The sequence below is a fragment of the Girardinichthys multiradiatus genome, chromosome 20, assembly GCF_021462225.1.
Source record: "Girardinichthys multiradiatus isolate DD_20200921_A chromosome 20, DD_fGirMul_XY1, whole genome shotgun sequence".
NCBI classification, from domain to species: Eukaryota; Metazoa; Chordata; class Actinopteri; order Cyprinodontiformes; family Goodeidae; genus Girardinichthys; species Girardinichthys multiradiatus.
Window position 1 is genome coordinate 27,195,127 of NC_061812.1, and position 20,568 is coordinate 27,215,694.

Consider the following 20,568-nt stretch of genomic DNA (forward strand, 5'->3'; position numbering starts at 1 on the left):
GCTGTGCAGAAACAGAGAGCTGAGGAGTTGGTCACGCTGAGTCATTTACTGTGGATCCTCCAGCTTCCTGCTTGTTGGGCAAACCTGCTGCAGACTAAGTGAACATTGGAAAAGGAAATTTAATTAATTTGCTGTTGGGGCATTAATCTTGAGTGGGACAGCTTGTTTATTGTACGGTTCAGTAGATTCACTTTCTCTCCGGGCTGTTTTGGTCTGTGTGAAACTGCAGTGAGTTATTAAAACATGACAAAGCTGAAGATTGCATCTGTTGGATTCCTGTTGTTAATCACAAAGAAACATTTATTAAGTGTACTTATTTAATCTTTTGTTGAAAATAAAATAAAAAGATTGATTACCTTGATTTGTTCTTGTGAAGACTCACTCTCTTAAGGGCTTTATTAGTAGCTTGATTAGGACGCTTTGAAATCAATTTCTTCCTCCATTTCCTATTTTTCTAAATTCAAATTTTTTTTTTTCCTATTTTACTTTTCTTAACTACGTGTTTTTATGGCTAATCATTAGAATAGGAACATATACCGACTTATAATAATGACTGCTCGGGGGTAGATCTAACCCAGCAGTCTGCAACTTCAGACCCATTTTTCCCTCAGTCCGGGTAAACAAAACGTTTTTACTGACCTGACCTTTTGAATAAAAGAAAAATAACTAATATATGAAGTTTGTTGTCATTTTGAAAGAACCACCATTTTATTCATGTTTTATGTTTTAAAATAAAGAAAGCACAAAACCTTTGCAATAGGAGGATAGAAAATTGTTTTTTTCTATGGGATGTTGATATTTGCGGAAAATAATGTAAAAAAACTCCCCACAGTTTTCAACCTAATGACAAGTTAAATAGATCTGAAAAAAGATTATTGGTATTTTTAGTGTCATTCTGCTGTGGAAATTCCCAAAAAAAAAGGTTAAAAATGCTAAAACCTTTATTGGTTATTATTTCTATAGTTAAAAAATATAGCCAGGGGTCTTTCTGCATGGAGTGTACATGTTCTCCCCATGCATGTGTGGGTTCTCTCTGGGTACTCCGGCTTCCTCTCACAGTCCAAGAACATGACTGTTAGGTTGTTTGGTCTCTGAATTGCCCTTAGGTGTGAATGGGTGTGTGCATGGTTGTGTGTCTCTCCGGATTTATTCAGGGTTCATCTCTGAAAACATCTTCAGGTCACCAGCAGCCAATGGTAGCTCCACGCTCGTTCTTTACCTCATAAAACTCTTCTCTTACACACACTGTGATATGTTTTGTTGCTCCATATATAAATAGTTAATGACCTTTTACACTAGGAAGGTTTTAAAAAAAATATTTTTAATGTTCTTCATTGTCTCCACACTCTGACTTCCTCCCACAGTCCAAAACCACAATTGATGTCGTTAGGTGTAAGAGTGTAAGTGCACAGTTGTCTGTCTGGTGTGTCTCTGTGTTGCCCTGTGAAGGACTGGTGACCTGTCTAGGGTGCACCCTGCCTCTTGCCCAATGACAGCTGGAGATATGGACCAGCCCCCCACAACCGTGCAAGAATAAGTGCGTATAGACAATGTATAAATGGATGGAAGTTGTTCTTATAAACACTTATATAAAATGGAAATTCAAATTGGCCAGCAGGTTAAAGCTTTGGAAACCAGTGCTTGTGTATGGTATCATCCCACTCTCTCATCTTGGAGTTTTGCTTCAGAGTTTAGAATCGGCTTTTATTGGGTCTCTTACTGCTCAGCATGCTGGATCCAGCTCCGCCTAGATTAACAGAGGCTTTGTTCTGTCTGTTTCACAACTTGTGTAGATATAATCAGCCTTTCATGAAACTGTCGGTTGTTGTTTATCATTTATCAGTCTTTGAATAGTTCCTCAATTCATGTGTTGGCATCAATAAATTTAACAAAAGCCCTTTTAAGGCAAACAAACAGCTTCATTCTCGTGGTTATTCAGTGTCAGTCAGTGCAAGTGTTCACTTATCATTTAAGACATTTGATTTTTTGCAACAAATTTTAAGTGGCATTTTTCTGTAAAAGTGTTGATTTTTGCCCCAGTCCGGAAATAGGCTTTAGTGTACTGTGAAAAAATGAATTACAGGCAGTTTTACACTTTTTTTTGTTTAAACCTGTAAAGGATCTGTAAAATCCAAAATAGCACTCTCTCTGTTTCTCTTTGAGAGCCACAGCTGTATTGTAAGTAAGAAAACTAAAAATATCTGATATTTGCACCATCCAACACTCATGAATATCTGATGCTATCTTTCTGTTTTACAACAGGAACATTTGTAATAACACTGAACAATAGAGTTCTGAAAGTGATAAAGGTGTGATAAGACAAAGAGTGTCACCTAAAGAGTGTGTCTTAAAGGTAACACTTTTTTGGAGGAGCTGAAAGTTAGAGCCTTTTAAACAGAATTGTTTCCTGTTGAACCACACATAACAGAGCTACAGCAGCCTAACATACATTTTTTTTTCTCAGGTCTTATTAACTTTTTTTTTGTGTCATGTGAGTTGTTAACACAAGAAGTGAGGAGGCAAAACCCACCAGTATTGTGATGTTGAAGTATTTAATGCCATACATTAAAGTTCACATGGTACCTAAAAGACTGCAACACTTTGTTTGCCTTTGAAAAGCACCAACTTTGTTATAAGCAAAGGTGGCAGTAAAAAGTTCCGTCCAAAATAATCTCCACTTGTTGTTCCTGTTCATGTACAAGTTAGCATTTGCACTGTAGCACAGTTGGCTGCTTCAGTAACTTAGAAAAGCAGCAGTTAAAACTTTGATCATCCATTGCTTCGGACGTTGCATCAGTATTGGTGACTGAGACTGAAAAGCTAAACACCTAATCTGTGCTTGAGACATTTTGGACAGGACATTTTTTGTTGATAACACTGGACAGAAATTTTAACAATATAAGAAGATAAAACTAACTGGTAAAACTCTACTGATTTGTTCAACATGATATTTTTTTATCAAAAGGAGATGCTAACAGCTAAGTTCAGCTGAAACCGAATCTTCATCTACTGTTGCTGTTTACATGCAAACTGGCATTAGCACAGCTAGCTTCTAGAAGAAGGCAGAAAAGTAGTAGTTTAAAACTGATTGCCATTCAGGCAGACAATTATTGTAATGAGCACGCTCAGTGGTTTTTAACAGAGATGTTGCTGAGGATAGATCACATTACATGCTGCCAGCATCCCAAGGTTGGAAAAAGATATTTGCAACGCAACTTTAATTTGTAAAATAGTATTTCCAATTTGCCAGTAGTTCCCCACGGAGAGGTTGCTGCTCTTCATGCTTACCCTTAAAGTAAAAAGATGATAAAACTGCCCTTGAAAACACTGCTGATTTGTTCGGATTCAAATCTTTTAAGAGAACATAAAGGCCCTGTAACCGTAGCAACAGATGAAACAAGATGGCTCAGCAATAATACAAGAAAACTGCATAAAGTCTCTCAAAGCTCACTCTCTGATGAAGAAATTTATTAAGTGGTAATATTTTAAGCTGCAGAACTGCTAGATCAACCTTTTCTTAGCATGTCCCACAGAAGACTTTAGATAATTAAACAGTTCACCTATTTGCAGCTCACAAATCCCTCTTGTACACCACTGAGTATAGAAACAAGATCAAAAGTGGCACAGTCTCAGAAGAACAAAACCATAGCTTTTTACTCTGTAGTTTTTAGAAAATTCTTTATTATCTTGCTTTAAATTTGGTATTGATTGCATTTTTTTATGGTAGGCGCATTTTAAGTTTGGTTGACTTTCGAGACCAACAGCATCAATCTGCATGGTTTTACCAATAGAGGCATAAAAAAAGGGAAAACACTCAGGAAAGGATTAACCAAATTATCAAGAGAGTGGGTTGTGTTGGGTGTTGGGTTCTTATTCTAATGTTAGAATATAATTCTCCAACTTAACTGAAACCAGATTATTGCTGAAATTACTGTGCACTGCAATGGCAGTGGTGGCTCTTCTGTTATTTTCTTCCTGTCCTTGTTTCAGTTTGGTGTTTCAGATGCTCACACTAATAAAAAATATATACTTAACCCCTAAAGCATTTATTGTCTCTATTCTGCTGTATGCAAAGTGGTATTTTATTGTAAATCTGTGCAGTCAATGCTGTTTAGGGGGAAAAACTGTTTTACTTTGCATTGTGATAAACCTAAATCAGCACCATCTTTCTATGTCCAGCACACGCAACCTATCCACGTCCACCGGATTTAACCCCTTCCACCCATTGGCTTCTCGTCTGAGACTGGTTTACGCCCATGTTGCCATGGAGACACCTCGTAGTCGGATCCTGCGTAGCTAGATGCTGGCTGCAGCAAATGCTTGAAAGCTGGGTGTCATTCTTCAGCCTATGCCTGGATTTCCCCACATATAGTGATGAAATGACTCAGGGAACTATCTGAAAGGATTCTTTTACATTTTACAACAAAACAGGACTTTATCATCTCCATTTGTTGTCATTAATATTGTTTACAGACGTAAACGAGCTGTCTCATTGTTTTTCAAGCTGTTTTTTATTGTTGCAGTCGATACCATTTGCCTTGGTAGTATTCAGTTTCCACAGAAAGAGGGGCTAAGAGAGAAAAGCTTGAGGCTGTTCAAAATAATGTACAAGTCAGTCTGATCTGTTGGTTCTTTTCTTTCAGTCCAGATTGATTTTTAGTTTAGCGGACAGAACATCCAGTGGAAAATCCAATAAACCAGCTGATAATTAGGAAGACCAACACAGAAACTGACAGCTGACATCTTGCTCTAAGACGCTCCACCGGTTCATCTCTACCAAGTTATTGATTGGGCTCATCTAAGGTTCTCTTATCTTTGAGCACATGTGCTGCAACAGTCTGGGCTAAAGAGGGACCGTGTCAGATAGAGACAAGCGAAGAACTTGCAGCGACATCAACTGCGTGGCCCAATGAATCCAAAATTGTGGTAATCATTATAGGATTAAAGCAGAACAGAGAAGCGGGGGAATTTGTTCAGCAACTGGGACTTGAATTGAGGTCCAGATAAGGGCGGATTCTTCTCTGTGTCTTCTTTTCACAGAAATTTGGCTCTGAAGCATATAAATGAAATGCTGCAGAGCTGGAGTTGGGGATTAGGTTGGAGAAATTTGGCTCATAGTTGCTTTTGTCTGTATTTTGTGTGTTCCTCTTACTGCACAGTGACATGGTGACACTTCGAATGCTACTCCTGACTGCAGTTATCTGCATGTAGAAGATTTTATACTTTAATTTATCAATACAAGACATATTGCTCTGCAAGAAATGCTACATGGTCTTCTTAAAAGGCAAATTAAGCTGCTGAGAAAATTGTTGAAACCAAGCACATGATATCCTCAACTGACTTTGGATAAACAGCTTTTTTAATTTTTCTGTAAGCAAGGAACATCTTGTTTTTGACCAATAATTGGGACCATATTTACTAAATAAGACAAGATAGTTTGGGATTTCACATGCAAACAGATGCTGATGCATTGTGGGCATGAATGGATTTTAATATGGTAGAAATAAAGCATCCATTGAAACCTCTTTGGTTCAATGTTTGTTATGTCAGTGATTCAGGAATTTAGGGCCTTGCAAAAAAATTAATATTGCTTCAAATGTTTTTGCTTTTTTTAACAACCACAAACTTCAGTTTATTTACTGTTATTTTACTCGTTAGCCCCAACAGAAAGTAGCATATCATCATAAAGTGGAAATAAATATATGCATGTTTTTAAACCATTTTCACCAATAAAAGTCTTAATATTTTTGGCATGGGTTTGTATTTAGCCCTCTTTACTCTGATACCCTTAAGTAAAATCCAGTGCACCCAATTTTCTTTAACAGTTGCTTTATGTGTAAACAAAATCCACCTGTGTGTAATTTAATCTCAGTCTAAATACAGCCGTTTTGTAACGAGGTTTATTAGAGAAAATAAGTTCTTAGTTCAGAAGAACACAACGAAAAACCTTAGTGACTTCTTGGTTAGTTACCCTTAGTGAGCTCCACACATGTCCCTAAGCAGTCCACCTCAATTGGAAAGGAGAGCAATAGTTAGAGTGGCAGTCAAGAGGCCCATGGTAATTCTGGAGGAGCTGCAGAGATCCATAGCTCAGGTGGGAGAGTCTCTTTACAAGACAGTTTTTAGTTGTGTATTCCACAAATCCGGCATTCTTTTATGTGACAAGAGTAAAACTGTTGTTAAAAGACAGCAATAAGAAGTCATGTTTAAAGTTTGCTGTATGTAAGGGACATAGCTAACATGTGAAAGAAAGTACTTTGGTCAGATGACACCAGAATTGAATTTGTTGGTCAATTTTAAGCTTAAGGCAAAATGCTGTTTGTGGAGGAAAACTAACACTGGATCCTGATAACCCTGAACACTCCCTAATGTGAAAAATGATGGTGGCAGCATCATGCTGTGGGGGGCAGGAAGCTGGACAAAGTTAATGGGAAGATGAATGGAACTAAATAGGGAAATACTGGAAGAAATTATTTAGAGGCTACAAAAGATTTGAAACTGAGGTGGAGCTTCACCTTACAGCTAGATAGCAATACTAAACATACAGTCAGAGCTACAATGGAAACCGTTCAGGTCAATGCATATTTATGTTTTATCAATGAATTACATTTAAGCCTATAGTTGTACTGTGACATAATGTGAAAACCCTTACATAAATGCTATGCATACTTTTGCAAGGCTTTCATACAGCTGAAAACTAACTTTTGCTCATCAAAGCCTGATAAGACACCAAAAAACAATATTCACAGAGAACCACAAATCTGCATTTGATCCACATTTAATTAACTTTCGATTAGATTAATTGTATTGAACCAATAGGGGAAATTCTTGTTTAGTTTATCACAGCTTGTTAGGAAGGCAAGATCAGTCAAAATGTAATTCCCCCGAAGTTAGTGGCTAGCAGAAAGGTTCTGGGGCTTGAACCTCTGACCTTCAGTAAGTCAGAGTGTTAACTACTGTGCCGACACCACTCTCGAGGCAGCTCCGATTAAAAACTTGAAAAGCACTGAAGTACTGCATCTGGTAATAATTTTGTTGCCATTCTCTTGCTGGGGAGCCAACAGGAAGTCAGGCGGATCGGCCAAAGGAATTCTCTAATGCAGATTCTCTCAACCAGACGATTGCTGCACAAAAGTGTGCAAAGTAAAATGCTACAAGAACTTTTTATTGTTTCGTGTAGACTTTTGTTGAAGTAAAAATATACTAGAGATGATGAACTGGGAAGTATTACATCTTGCAGGTGTGACCAGATAAGTAGTGTTCATGCGTATATTATGCTCAAACCGACGCAAAAATGTTTCTGTGTTTCATAAATGCCTGATATTTGAATTGCTGTTTCTTTTGATTACAGTTCTAAAGATTACAGTTCATCTGACATATCTTTTTGGTGTTTAGTATATCAAACTTATCATAAGTGGTATTTTAAAATGGGGAGCAATATAAAATATATAATAGTAGTTCCATATTAGAGAGCAGCGCTTTTGTTTCAGAAAAGATCCAGATCACGCTCGGGTACACAAGCACAAATGAAACATCAGTCTGTCTCTGTATTGTGTGCTGGCCTAATTATAATTAGGTTGTTACAAATGTTGTAAAAGGCAAATTTATCCAAAAGGAGTGCATTCCTCATTTGTGATTCCACTAGACTGTTCATATTTCAGATGTTCCTGTGCCCCCACCCACAATCAGCTTCTTGTCACATCCTGGTTCTTTGCCTGTCTCTATCCTTCCCTGGCTCTATTAAAGAACAGAACCCACACAAAAACAGAGCAGATGGCTGGATCGCTGCTTGGAGATGACAAGATTCAACAAAGCAGAAACATTAAAGGCTTAACTTACTCATGATGAGTTTGAGGAGTCATGTTTTTGGTTGATTGCCCAGATAATCCCATTCCAAACTGGAGGTGTGAGGATTTTCCTGACACTTCTTTGATAGAATAACCAGAATCACTGTTTGAAATGCTAATCTTACACGAGCTGCTACAAATAACCAAGATATTTTAGGAAGAGATGGATGACTCAGAAATTTGTGGCCAATTTCCAACTGATTTTCTTTTTTTACTTTGACCTACCGATATGAAATTTAGCCCATTCCAACTTCTCCTTAACTCAAATTAAAATTAAAATTAAAACATGTTTTAATAATCCCAAAAGTAAATCATGTGTTGGTGGAGCTCTCCTTGTCCAAGTTTCATGATATACCATTAAGAACTATAAATAACAAGCTACTTTTGGTCATTTTTTTTTTTAAACTAAAAAAAGATTTATCTTAACAAGAAAATGGTTACAGCAAAATAAAAACAGCTATTTTCAAAGAAACAGAGCTGTCTCTCTCAGCAAAATGGTAAAATCTCTGTGTTTTATAAAGATAAAATATTCATGTCAAGATAATATTTTTTCTAAACATGATTATTTCAATATAAAAACAAGACACCCAACGTAGGGTCACTCTTTTAAGAGAACATAAAACATAGGGTCAAACTATGTAGATACAATAAAACACTTCATTTACAATAAATCAACATTTTTTTGACAGCTGCATTTACATTAGCCTTGTTGAATTTACTTGTTAATTTTCTTTGCAGAGACCATTAAGAAAAGCAGTAAATCTTTTCTCTGTGAATGGGCAATAAGAATGAAAGAACCTGCTTTGATGGCGTTCAACAAGATAAACATGCATAATCAATTTAACCACAGACACACATTCACAACATTTCTTCTCTTCAAAGACTGAGCAGAGGGGTCGCTCTCTTTGAATAAACTGCAGTGAATGAGGCTTCTTGGAGGGCTGGAAATAGCTGGGGAATAATTCTTCAATAGCTCATGGTCTCTGGGAGGGACGGGAACACTTCTAGTATGTGTGTGTGTGTGTGTCTGTCTGTGTGTGTGTGACCTATTTCTTTCTTCAATTGCAGCTTTTAAAAGTGAGACTTCAGCTCGTGGTTCAGCTGCCTTTTCAGAAAAAATGTTTTCAGAAGTAAATCCTGTCACTCATGCACATCGGTGTCACATTTTCCTCAGGCGGTCCTCTTTGCTTGCCTGCTTTGCCTTTCTCTTGAAAAAAAGAACAAAAAAAACAGGGAACACAGCGGCACCACAAGTCCTAAAAGGACTGGAGTAGTGAAGTGGTGTCTGGTTCCGAGCCGCCACTTTATACTGAGCCGTCAACTCCTTGAGATGGTGAAGAGAAAAGGAGGCCCATGGATATAGAGGTGTTCGGGAACAACGGTTAACCACAGAGTGAAGTACAGCATTTATGGCTGAGGCCAGGCGGCACGACATTACAGAGGCCGCTGCTGTACAACAGCACCGTTTCCTCATCACATATCTATGATGAAGGCTTGGCTGTGACCAAATTACACCCTAAACAGCATGAAAACACAGTCTGCCCAGAAATCACCCTGTTCTTGTTCTTCCCGAGGTTATTACTTGCAGTGACTCATGTTGCAACAGAAGGGTGTCGCAACATGCTGTGACTCTCATTATGAAGTTCAAATTTCTATTGGCGATGTTAACATAACAACAAAAGATGGTTGAGCTTAGGGCACAAAGTTAGTTTGAAAGATGTTTCCGGTAGAGATTGTAGCTGTCATGATCCGCACCTGTTTGTGTTCTAGTAATTGCACCCACATGTTATCCATGTAGTTTGTTGTATTTAGGTTCCTGTTTTCTGTCCCTTCATTGTTGGGTTCTTCATTGTTGCTGTTTCCCTAGTTCCCATCTTTCATTGTCAACATTGACAATAGCAAACTGTTTTTGTGTGAAAATCTGCTGGCTAATGTGAATTGAACGACAAAAGGGAGATTTAAAAGAAGAGAACAACTGTTAATGCATGTATCTTTAAACTTTATTCAATTGTACCATTTAACTAATAAGCTCATATCAGTCCTCTGGTCTTCCTTCCTTCTGTGAACTGGCACCGCTGTCTCTGGTAGATTCTCCTGATCGTTCTCTTTTTTTGTTGCTCTGCGGATAGGTCTGTCTCTGTTCATGAGTTGAGGTATTGTAGCTGCTGATGACAGCACTATAAAGTGGAATCAGGTTGCGCTCGTGGATCCCACGGGCATGAAGGATCCTTGCTCTGCCTGCTAGTGTCAGGTTCCTTTTGAAGAGAAATGTGACTTGTCTTCTTTTCCGAGTGTGGGAGTGTATTACCTTCTCATTAGTTCAGTCTCATCTCACTGTAAATCCACAGTGTGGACATTTATGAGAAGTCATTGATGCAGGTCATTCTACTGGCTTGACATGGAGCCCAGTTTCCATCTTTACTTTAAGAGGACTGTTTTTGACGATTATGTCTTTGATACTGAAGACCAAAATTGACCTTGCAGTTTACTGTTTTTAATCATGTATATTTCTTCAAATTGCGTCAACCTTATCTAAGCAGATTCAGCCTTTTAACCGTTTATTACCTGCGTTCAAACCAGTGACACTAGACAATATCTAAACTCAGCTTAATAAACCAACACCTTCCAGTTGTCTCAACACTGTTTAAAAATGTATCTGCCTTAAATATCTCTTGTATTGTAGAGATATGCAGCAGTTTATTTTAACCGGTGTGTTCCCCTGACCTTTAAAGCATGCTGTGAACTGTAATTAACAAAGTACAGTTTTGATACACACAGCTTACAGACCCATGTCCAAACTCCTCTTTTTCCAAATATTAACGAAAATGTAGTAGCAGAACAACTTCTGTTTTTATTTGAAAAAAATAAAAGATTTTAGACAGATTTCAGTCTAGTTTCCATAAACACCACACACTGGAAACAACCAAACCAAGTTTTCAGTAACATGTTGATGACAGCTTACTTGAACGGGCTTCGAGTTCTGGTACTGCTTGTTCTTTATTTGATTGACAGTCGGTGCAATACGGTCAGAGTATCTGGCCAGGATCTTTCTGGCAGAATCTATAGACCAGATCATCTCTTAATAAAGAAGTCTGTTATGTGGAGTATCACAGGGTTTAATATTGGGACATGTTCTGTTCGGTTAATGCATCCTTCCCCTTGATGTTTCTTACATCCTTTATGCAGATGATGTTCAGCTTTATTACTCATTTAAGTCCACTGCAGGGCAGGAATGGTTTGTGTGGTTATGTAGCAACTACCTGCAGTTTAATGCTGAAAAGACCGAACCCCTTTCTGTTGCACCTAAACACTGCCAGTCTGATCATTCACACTTTAGCCTTTAAAACCTGGGCTATTTTAACAGCATTATTCTGTATTCTGTTTAAATAAGAGGAAGCCCTTCTATCAGTCTAGAACACTGCTGAAAGGCTATTAATGAACACAGGAAAGCCTATTTCACCCATCTTAGTCACTTTGTACCTGTAGCTGTCACATTTTTGAATCCATTTTTAAAACTAGTCCTCCCTTTTAAAGCATTATGTTGATCTGCTACGGTTTACATCTCTGACCTCATGTCTACTATGACCAAAAAAGGCAAATCTTTTGAAGCTGCGGCCCTCAGGTTGTGGAATGTGTTGCCCACATACTTCTATTTTCTTGATTCCATTTAATTGTTTACAAGGCAGTCTTTTGATTACTAATTGGGTTGATTTTATAACTTTTGATTGCTTCACACTGTTATATAGTGTATGTTTGTTTTAGGACCCATTTTATATATTTTATCTCTTGTATTATTTTGTTTGTTTTTTTGTTTGATTACTTTGTTTTTTCCATGTAGCACTTTGTGTTTTTTACTGGTTAAAAACTGCTATATCAATACATTTTATCTACGTACTAATCTTGCATCTTGCACATGTTTAATTGCATAAATCTGTTTCACTTTACTTCGTAATATCATCTAAATATGTTTTGGAAACTAATTTCCTTTTTAACACAGACTTTAGGAATTGCTTTAATGATCAGTGCCATTCTTTTAGCTTAAATTGTCTGATAATGTAATTTTCTGTTGTTTTATAATCAACAGAGATCCGTAACCAGCTTGTGGAGCAGTTCAAATGCTTGGAGCAGCAGTCGGAGTCTCGTATACAGCTGCTGCAGGACCTTCAGGAGTTCTTCCGACGCAAAGTAGAGATTGAACTGGAATACTCTCGCAGCTTGGACAAACTGGCTGAGAGGTTCTCCTCCAAGATCCGCAGTTCTAGGGAACACCAACAGTTTAAGTAAGTTTTTCCCTCCCTGCATACAGAACATGTTACGGCTGGCATTATCACAGCAAACTCTGTTTGTGCATCTGATGGAATATCAAAGCTTTGTCACATCTTGTATTTAACAGCATTTAATGAAACAGTGCTTTGTCTGTGTGCAAATTAAGCCTGTTTCTAGAAACTTGTTTCCTTTCTTTTCACTCTGAACAGAAATCACAGTGGGCTTCGATGTGTTTTAAACTCTATTTGGAAAGACCTGGGTGTTTACAACCTGTGGCTGTCTTTCTAGTCATAGTGAAGAGAGAAATAGGTTCCTACAACAATGAAAACACATAAGATATTTCTAACATATCCTGGACTTTCAGAGTAAGAACATGGAAGGTCTGAGGGTAAATAATAGATGTAATAATAGTGATAGTTTATAATAGAGACTGATGATCATTTTGTGGCCAATTTCTGATTTCCAGTTTTTGACAAGCTTTGATGTGCTGATTGTAGCTGATTCAGATTCCTCTTTGAGAGCTATAGTAAGAAGATATAAAAGCAGCTTTGAAAATCTTATTTTGAAACTATTCTCCTGTGAGCCGTCACAATTATCAGAGGCAACACCGGGTTTTACAATTATTTGATTATATGATTTTGCTTTTCATATATACTTTACCATCTTATATCAGGGATAATTATGGTTAACACAGCTAGCATTACTAAAACAGCATTCTCTATGTGCGTCTCCCCCTGACAATGTACAGTACATTCATACCTTCGCTCTGAGTTTCCCAAAAGACTACCAACATCTCCAAATCCAGCAAGTTCTGTTATAGGCAGTGGTTGGAAGCTCAAAAGGATAAAACTCTGTTTAGCCTAAATGTAATCTGATAAAAGTGTTGCTCTTTTACAGCCTGAACGAATCACAGGACATTGCTACATATCTTTTCCACATATATGTGGAAAATATAGTTCCTTTTCAAACTACTTCTTGCATCTCTGTGCTTCCTCAGACTTCACTTATTTTAAAATTATTTAACTTTTAGTCTTTTTTACTTAGCAACAACATTCACACCAAAGAGTCTGGTCATCAGTGTGACCTTGTGGTGCTTCGATATGGTGCATTCACTTATATGGGAAAAATATCCAATGTTTTAGGTTCTGATTGGCTGGTCACTGGTCAGGACTGATCAAGCTGAAAATCAGTCAATTCTGGTCCACAGCCGATTCCCGATACATCTCTTGGAAATAACCCCTGACTTAAAGTGGAACAGACCTGATGTAAAAGCATAACTCCGCTCCTAGAGAAATTTAAAAAAATGCCACCAAAGTGGGCAGTGCCAAGAGACTATGAGGGGCACGGCTAGGTGTGGGGATGAGCGGAGGGGGTTAAGTGAGGGGGTGGTCAGGAGGATGAAAAGTGGCAGCTAGCTTAATTTGTCATGTTGAAGCATGGAGAGTGAGCAGAGTGATGCTGGTAGTTTCGGCACAGATCAGTCTTTTGAGGTGCAGGATTTTTAGCTCCCAGCGGGCCTAAGCCTTATCAATTCGAGAAGCTGGCTCAAGGCGCTGAAACAGCAATGCCTGAAGCCGGCGCTGCCAAGGTAGTGGAGGACAGAATGGGTTTCTAAGTGGTAAAGTGATGTTAGCAGCATAATTGCTAACGTGGGCTAACGTGCAAAGCAGTAACAAACCTTTAGAAAGTTTACATAGTTCAGAAAATAAAATTGTTCTGTATATTATTCCCTTATATTTTAATGTAACGTACAAACGGATAAATTAGTAATACGAAGCCATCAGTGGGTAAAAACAACTACTGAATGTAATGTGGCTTAAATCTGTTCTTCTAAGACTCGACCCATTTACAGTGAACAGCTCTGAAAAGACTACATTTGCCAGTAAAGAAATTTGGCATAAGTTGTCCAAAATTTCCCACCAACTCACAGCTACATGGCTCATGCAGGGCATGAAATTAAATTCCGCTGCTCTCCAAATTGACTTCCTACGGCAAGCAGGAGAGCTTAGCTACGTCTGGTAAAGGGAGCACCAGCCCAGCTGTGAATTGTCAGCAGTTCTCAGACCCGAATCTTCTCCAGCATAAATTAATGCAGCAGGACTGTATGTGCTCATAAACTTCCTTAATGTGAAGAGGCATTGTTTATCTGACTTTCTGGAGCACAGTTAATAGAGTTACAGATGTACCATAGTAATTATTAGTAGGGTGGTTAAAAAAAGACTGCTGGAGATAGGCACCAGCTCAGCTCCCCCGCGACCCACTATGGAATAAGCAGTAGAAAATGACTGACTGACTGACTGGTTAAAAAAAGTCACAGAAAAATTGGATATTTGAAAATGGTGCTTTACTTTAACATCTAAATATTTCCTAACAGAAACAAAAAAAGCAAACAGAAAATACACCTTTTTAAAAAAAATCACCTGAGCCTAGTTGATTTCAATTAATATCGGACAAATGCATAATTTCATAAACTTGATTAAGAAGAATATAGTCTCAATGACAAAAAGCTGAAAAGTTATATGAAACATTTGCATTTTTTCATTTCTCCTGTAGCTTATAGTTTAAAAATGGTCAGTGGTTCAATAAAAAGACTTTTCAGTTTCTCCAACTGTCTACATCATATCTCAAATATATGAACATATATGATCTTAAATTTAATGTTAGAAATTCAGAAAAACTGACAGATCAAGGATCTTTACCACTGTGTTACACCACACTTCCTTTGAATCACACGTTTAATCATTAGGGAACTGAGAACACTAACTGTTGCAGTTTTGCAAGGAGAACCTGTGTCCATTTGTTTGCATAAAGCCAGCTTTTAACTACTCAGCAGTGTGTGGTTGTGGTTTCTGATTCTGCTTCTCATGATGTAGCATAGATTTTTAAGATGAGACAGATCTGGACTGGCTAATACAGACTATAGTTTGGACTTTGTGCAGAATTTGTTCTGCTAAATATTATAGAAGTGCATGTATTCTAAAAAAAAACCTTTGCATCAATTATAGTTTTGCACATATGGATGCCACACCTGCAACATGCAACAGTGCATCCTATGCACTCATTGATGCTGTTTTAATGAGCTTGTGTTGGTCTTTTCTCTTTGGCACCCAGAGCCCTGACATCTGTTCTTGCCAAAAGCATGCTGATGCAGATGTAAACTCATCTGACAACGGAACATCTGTCTGCTGACTTTCTGTTCATCCTTTTTGAGCTCATGCACAAAGAAATTACAAGCAGACTACCGCTGCTTGTGTGAAATTCACAGTGATGTACTGGGATAATTGATCCCAAATGGTTTGAAAGGAGAAAAAGGCTTGACTTATTGTAAATATGCTGCAGCTAATGCATTACTGTAGTGTAACCTTTGGAGTCGGCAAAATGACCTTTTCAAATCAGCAAGGGACACTTGTCAGAAAGCTACACCTATAACCTTAACATGTAACATGTTTAAATAAAACTTTCTGAAGCCAAGATGTCAGATCTTAATATGAGGATCTTCACAAATATATATAAATATATAATATATACACTGACACACCCACATTTTCAAATTACATCTCACAGCTGCTTCTACACTAGAAAATGTGGAAAATGTAGCTTTTAATTTGAGTACATTGTGGAAAACATCCCATGGTATTTGTTTTTACAAAAATCACTGGTGGCATTAATTATTGGCACTGCCCACACATTGCTATGCAATAATTGCAACTGAAACATGTTTAAATTGATACTTTTAAGTAATCAGAGTTTCAAGTGTTTTAGTGGGTTTGTGCAAGCCTACTAAAACATGACAAAAACTGACAGCTGGGCGAGGAGAGCATTTATCAGAGGAGCAGCCAAAAGGCCCATGGTAACTTTGGAGGAGCTACAGAGATCCACAGCTTGGGTAGAGGAATTTGTGGACAGGATGATTAGTTGTGCACTCCACAAATTTGGCATTTATTGAAGAAAGGAAAAAAGAAAGCCTTTACTGAAGGAAAACAATAAGATGTACCACTGAAGGACTCAAGACTGGTTCACCTTCCAATAAGACAATGAGCCTATAAATAAACATAAAAATAAATCCAGGCCTATCTCCAATTAAAATTGACACAAAAATCAGTACAAAACTGTTTCATGGATTTGGGCCCTCATTGAATACCCTGATTCAATTGAGAACCTGTGGCAAGACTTGAAAAATGCTGTTCAGATTCCACATTTGTTGAGACACTCCACATCCGGTCTAACTGAGCTTGAGCTATTTTGAAAAGAAAAACAGGAAATAATGTTAGTCTCTAGATGTCCAAAAGCTGATAGAGGCGTACTATCAATCACTTGAGAGTAATTGCTGTGAGAGCTAGCTTTACGAAGTATTGACCCAGGGGGGAAATAAACAAATGCATGTCACACATTTAAGGTTTTATTAACAATAAAAATAAAGCCATGTATCATTTCCTTCTCCTTCACTGTACTGCACTACCTTCTGTTGATCTATCACAGAACAATAAAATGCAAAGAAGTTTATGGTTTTAACATCACAAAAGGAAAGAATTATGAATATTTTTGCAAGGCACTGTAAATATGATGTCACACAATGGACCATTTCTCAGCAACTCATCAAAATGGGAAAGACAGGAGAACACACCATAGATCAAAGAAAATGCATGTTAATCTTAACAGATCGGAAAATGGCAACAACAAAATAACTCTTTTCCTAAACTCCTCCATAAGGAGCTGGATGATAGAATAAGGTAAAATAGAAGTCATATCTCTAGATCACTTTCAGAGAACTGCAGAAGATTTTTCAGTTTTATGTTACAGCAATGAAAAACAAATATGATTTTAAAGCTTTTGAACATAAATGTGGGGAGAACTATTGTATTTCATTTGATAACAGTGCATATTGACCTGGATTACCCTACACTTTTGCCACGATTGCATATATTTAACAACAGGCACTAATTTTCTACAGGATTATGACTTCGATCTCCTTCAAATTAGCTGATTCATTTCCACTTATTATATATGAGCTTTTATGAGCAACATAGAACATGCAAAACAATTTTCACCTTGTGCGAACCCTAGATGCTTGTAATCAGCTGTGACCCAACCCTTTTCTGCGGCTTACTTTCCACTTAAGAGTAGTTAAGATAATGATGAGTCACTAAAATCACCAAATAGGCCCAGACATGAAAACCACTTGTGTTTGTCCAATTAGAACAGTTAGCTGGCAGAAAGCCCAAACAAGCTGCATGTATCATCGAAAAGAAGTGCAAAGACTTAAAATCTGGCATTTTAATTTTCAGGTTTTTTTTTGCTTGAGTTTATTGCTTTTTTTAATCAAACTTTATCTCTGTCTTAATGTACATTAAAGGCAAATTTGAAATATCCTTTTGCCTAAAAGCCTTCCAAATACAGGAGCTGTTTTTGTTGTTCTTGTGCTTGTAGCTGTATTTTTATGTTCAGCAAATAAATATTTTAAAAGGGACAAAACAATACAACAGCACAGCAGAGTCAGCCCAACCGGGATGGACTTGCATATGTCCTGGATACAAGCCTAAAGTGTGATGGCTGAACGCTTCCACTGCTGATTCATTAGCAAGCTGTAGCCTCTTGTGATTTACAGCTACTGCAGCTATAGCCACACCGCAGCAAACCCAGCCAGGGATCATTTTGCTCTTCCCACTTATCCTCCCTTGCAACAGTGAAACCAAATACTTTAGGATAACTTAGCTGCCCTGTGCTGTAGTTTTTGTACTGTCTAGCTGCACCATAGTCCTTCAATGGGAAAACCAGACAGAATTGTGAATATGCAACACGTGTTAAAATACAGTTCTGGTCAGAAGTTTACATACTATCCTCATCGGTAAAGATTTCATATTAAATTTGGTTTTTTGAAAGAGACATTTGGACCATTATTTTTCCCCTTGTTAAATGATTTTACGACATCCAATTTGTTTCAAAAACAAGAATTAGGTACACAAGTTTAAATTTATTGTGGATTTTCTGTAATCCAAGAGTCAAACGTATACATACAGGCTACAATACGTACAGAGACCCACTAATACTTAAATAGATTGTCCTTGGTAAATTTCTGAATAAGCACACACTTTTTAGCCATAAACATACTTATATGACATATTCTGGCTGGATTTTGGACCACTTTCTTTTGGTAGAATCTGACTTTTTTTAAACTGCTCAGTTTCCTGGCACAGATCCATAGTTTGGGATAAATGGAAATGGTGATCAGAATTTCAGCTTTCTAAGGGACATTTGGGTGTAGTTACAATTTATGTTTTAGACTATATGCATGCATTACAGAGAGTTCTCAATAAATCCAAGGTTGTTTAACCAGTGCTACTTTAAAACAAATATTGAAGTTATAAATTTTATAAATGGCCTACCCAGGAAATGGATTGTTCAAGTGCATCATTAAAACCCTCAAACTAATGTGACTGGATGAACACTTATTTTAAATTGTATTTGACCTTTTTATAGCACCAGTATGCATGAGTATTGTTTTGATATAAAATCACCTTTTCCCACTAAATTGGTGTTGCTGTGTACATTATTTTTATCAGATAGTGGCTTTCTTTGGTTTGAAGAGACTCTTGGAGCTGTTATCCTCTTTAGTTATGATGCAATATTGTAGAGTTATGTGTGCTGCTGTGGGACAGTGCTTGAAACAGTGACACCGAGTGGCTTGTACCATTATATACCCATTTCGTGTAACTACCTTCTTGAAGTGTTGCTCCATTCTTAGTGGCCTGCAGGGCAAAGGGTAAGAGGTTGAGCTATATCTCACCAGGCTTTGTTTGTTTGAACAGAGGAGCCAGTACTTGGCTGTTGTCAGGTTGACAAGCCCAGCTGGCAGAAGTCGGCTCACAGACAATGAATAGATCAGGTGGAGTGCAACTTTTTATGGTTTTTTTGTATCTTTTCAAATCCTTCTCTTGTCTTCGCCAGTTGTGCTCCACACTCTGTGGCGGTGCAATGTCAAATGACAGAACTCTTTTTTTTTTTTTTTACAAAAAAAAAAGATTGAAATGTAGCATAATAAAGCATCTCTTAAAAAGAGCCAAAGCAAATTTGATTTCCAAAGTAGCACATGTGCCCCCTTGTCTTTGGAAGCTGATTGTCTCTTTTTTTCCCCTTTTCTTCGATTGTTTCATTGAGAAGTGGAAGCAAGGCAGCATGGAAGGGATTAAACGCTTCACAGAGCTGAGTCCTGGTTTGATAAATACAGAGTTCTTTCTGGCAATCCTAGCTCAGACACATCACAGGCTCTGGGTGATTGGATGGTGGAATTCAGTACAACCATAACTAAAGCAGTGACACTTTTCTATGATGCTCACTGATATTGGTTGCATGCATTATGGAGGCAGCTGCATATGTTTTTATCCTTGTGTGAAGAGAATATTGCGATTTTCTCCAACCACACACATCTCTTTGTTTAACCACACGCATTTCTTACAGTTTTAATTCTCATCAAGGTAATTTAAATATGTATGGATCATTCTACATTGATCAAAGCTTTTTCCTCCTTTTATGTAATGTGCAGAAAATATTGTTAAAAAAAACGACCAAAACGATCATAAAGTACCAAGCACAAGAATGTGTACCACAAATTTGGTCAAGTTACACCCAGAAACTTGTAGCAATGTATTTTATGAGAATTTTATGCAGCTCTTAATTGGATTTAGGTCTGGACTTTGACTGGGCCGTTCTTACATTGGCATGTGTTTTGATCTAAACCATTCAATAGTAGCTATAGCTGCTTCTTAAGTGCCACTTTCTTGAGAACACCCTTTCTCAGGTTTCCTTGCCTGGTGTTTAGCCCCATCCATCAACTCTGACCAGAAGAAAAGGTGATGAAGACAAGCATCCTCACAGTGTGATGCTGCCACAGTGACATATTGTTTCTCTGCGGGGATGGTATCTTCAGGGGGGATGTGCACCATGAGTTTTCTACAACACATAGCATGTTGCATGTAGACTTTTCTGCAACTTCTCCATCCAACCTTGGAGAAGCTGCTGAGATTCAGATTGCCATACGTCTCTTGGTTGCTTCTCTGACTGATGCTCTCCTTGCCTGGCTTGTAAGTTAGGTGAATAGCAATGGTTTGGTAGACTTTCAGTTGTGCCATACTGTTTTCATTTTCAAATGAAGAACTGAAGAGGGCTGTGTGAGATGTTCAAAGCTTGGCATATTGTTTTATAGCCTAACCCTGCTTTAAACTTCTCCACAACTTTCTCAAATAACTGTCCAGTGTGTTCCTGGTCTTCATGGTGCTGTGTGTTCTTTTATAAGCTTAGCTGTATTTATACTGAGATATGATTACACACAATTAGTTAACATCTGGAGGCAATCGATTGCTCTACATTTTATTTAGGGGTATCAGAGTAAAGTGAACTGAATACAGCAATACAACAGATGACGCAATAGATGAAACCAGACTGTTCTTAACTCCTTCTT

General features: G+C 37.7%; 1 protein-coding gene across 4 annotated transcripts in view; it reads left to right on the forward strand.

Annotated features, from left to right (window-relative positions):
* srgap3 (SLIT-ROBO Rho GTPase activating protein 3) overlaps nucleotides 1-20,568 on the forward strand; it is a 75,076-nt gene that overhangs the window by 5,504 nt on the left and 49,004 nt on the right. For all 4 annotated transcript variants that reach the window (XR_007035396.1, XM_047347512.1, XM_047347511.1 and 1 more), the window contains exon 2: nucleotides 11,932-12,127. Coding sequence is in view for 3 of the 4 variants with exons in the window: in XM_047347512.1 (XP_047203468.1) it covers nucleotides 11,932-12,127 (196 nt within the window). In the remaining variant the exon portion in view is untranslated. The remainder of the gene's footprint in view (nucleotides 1-11,931; nucleotides 12,128-20,568) is intronic.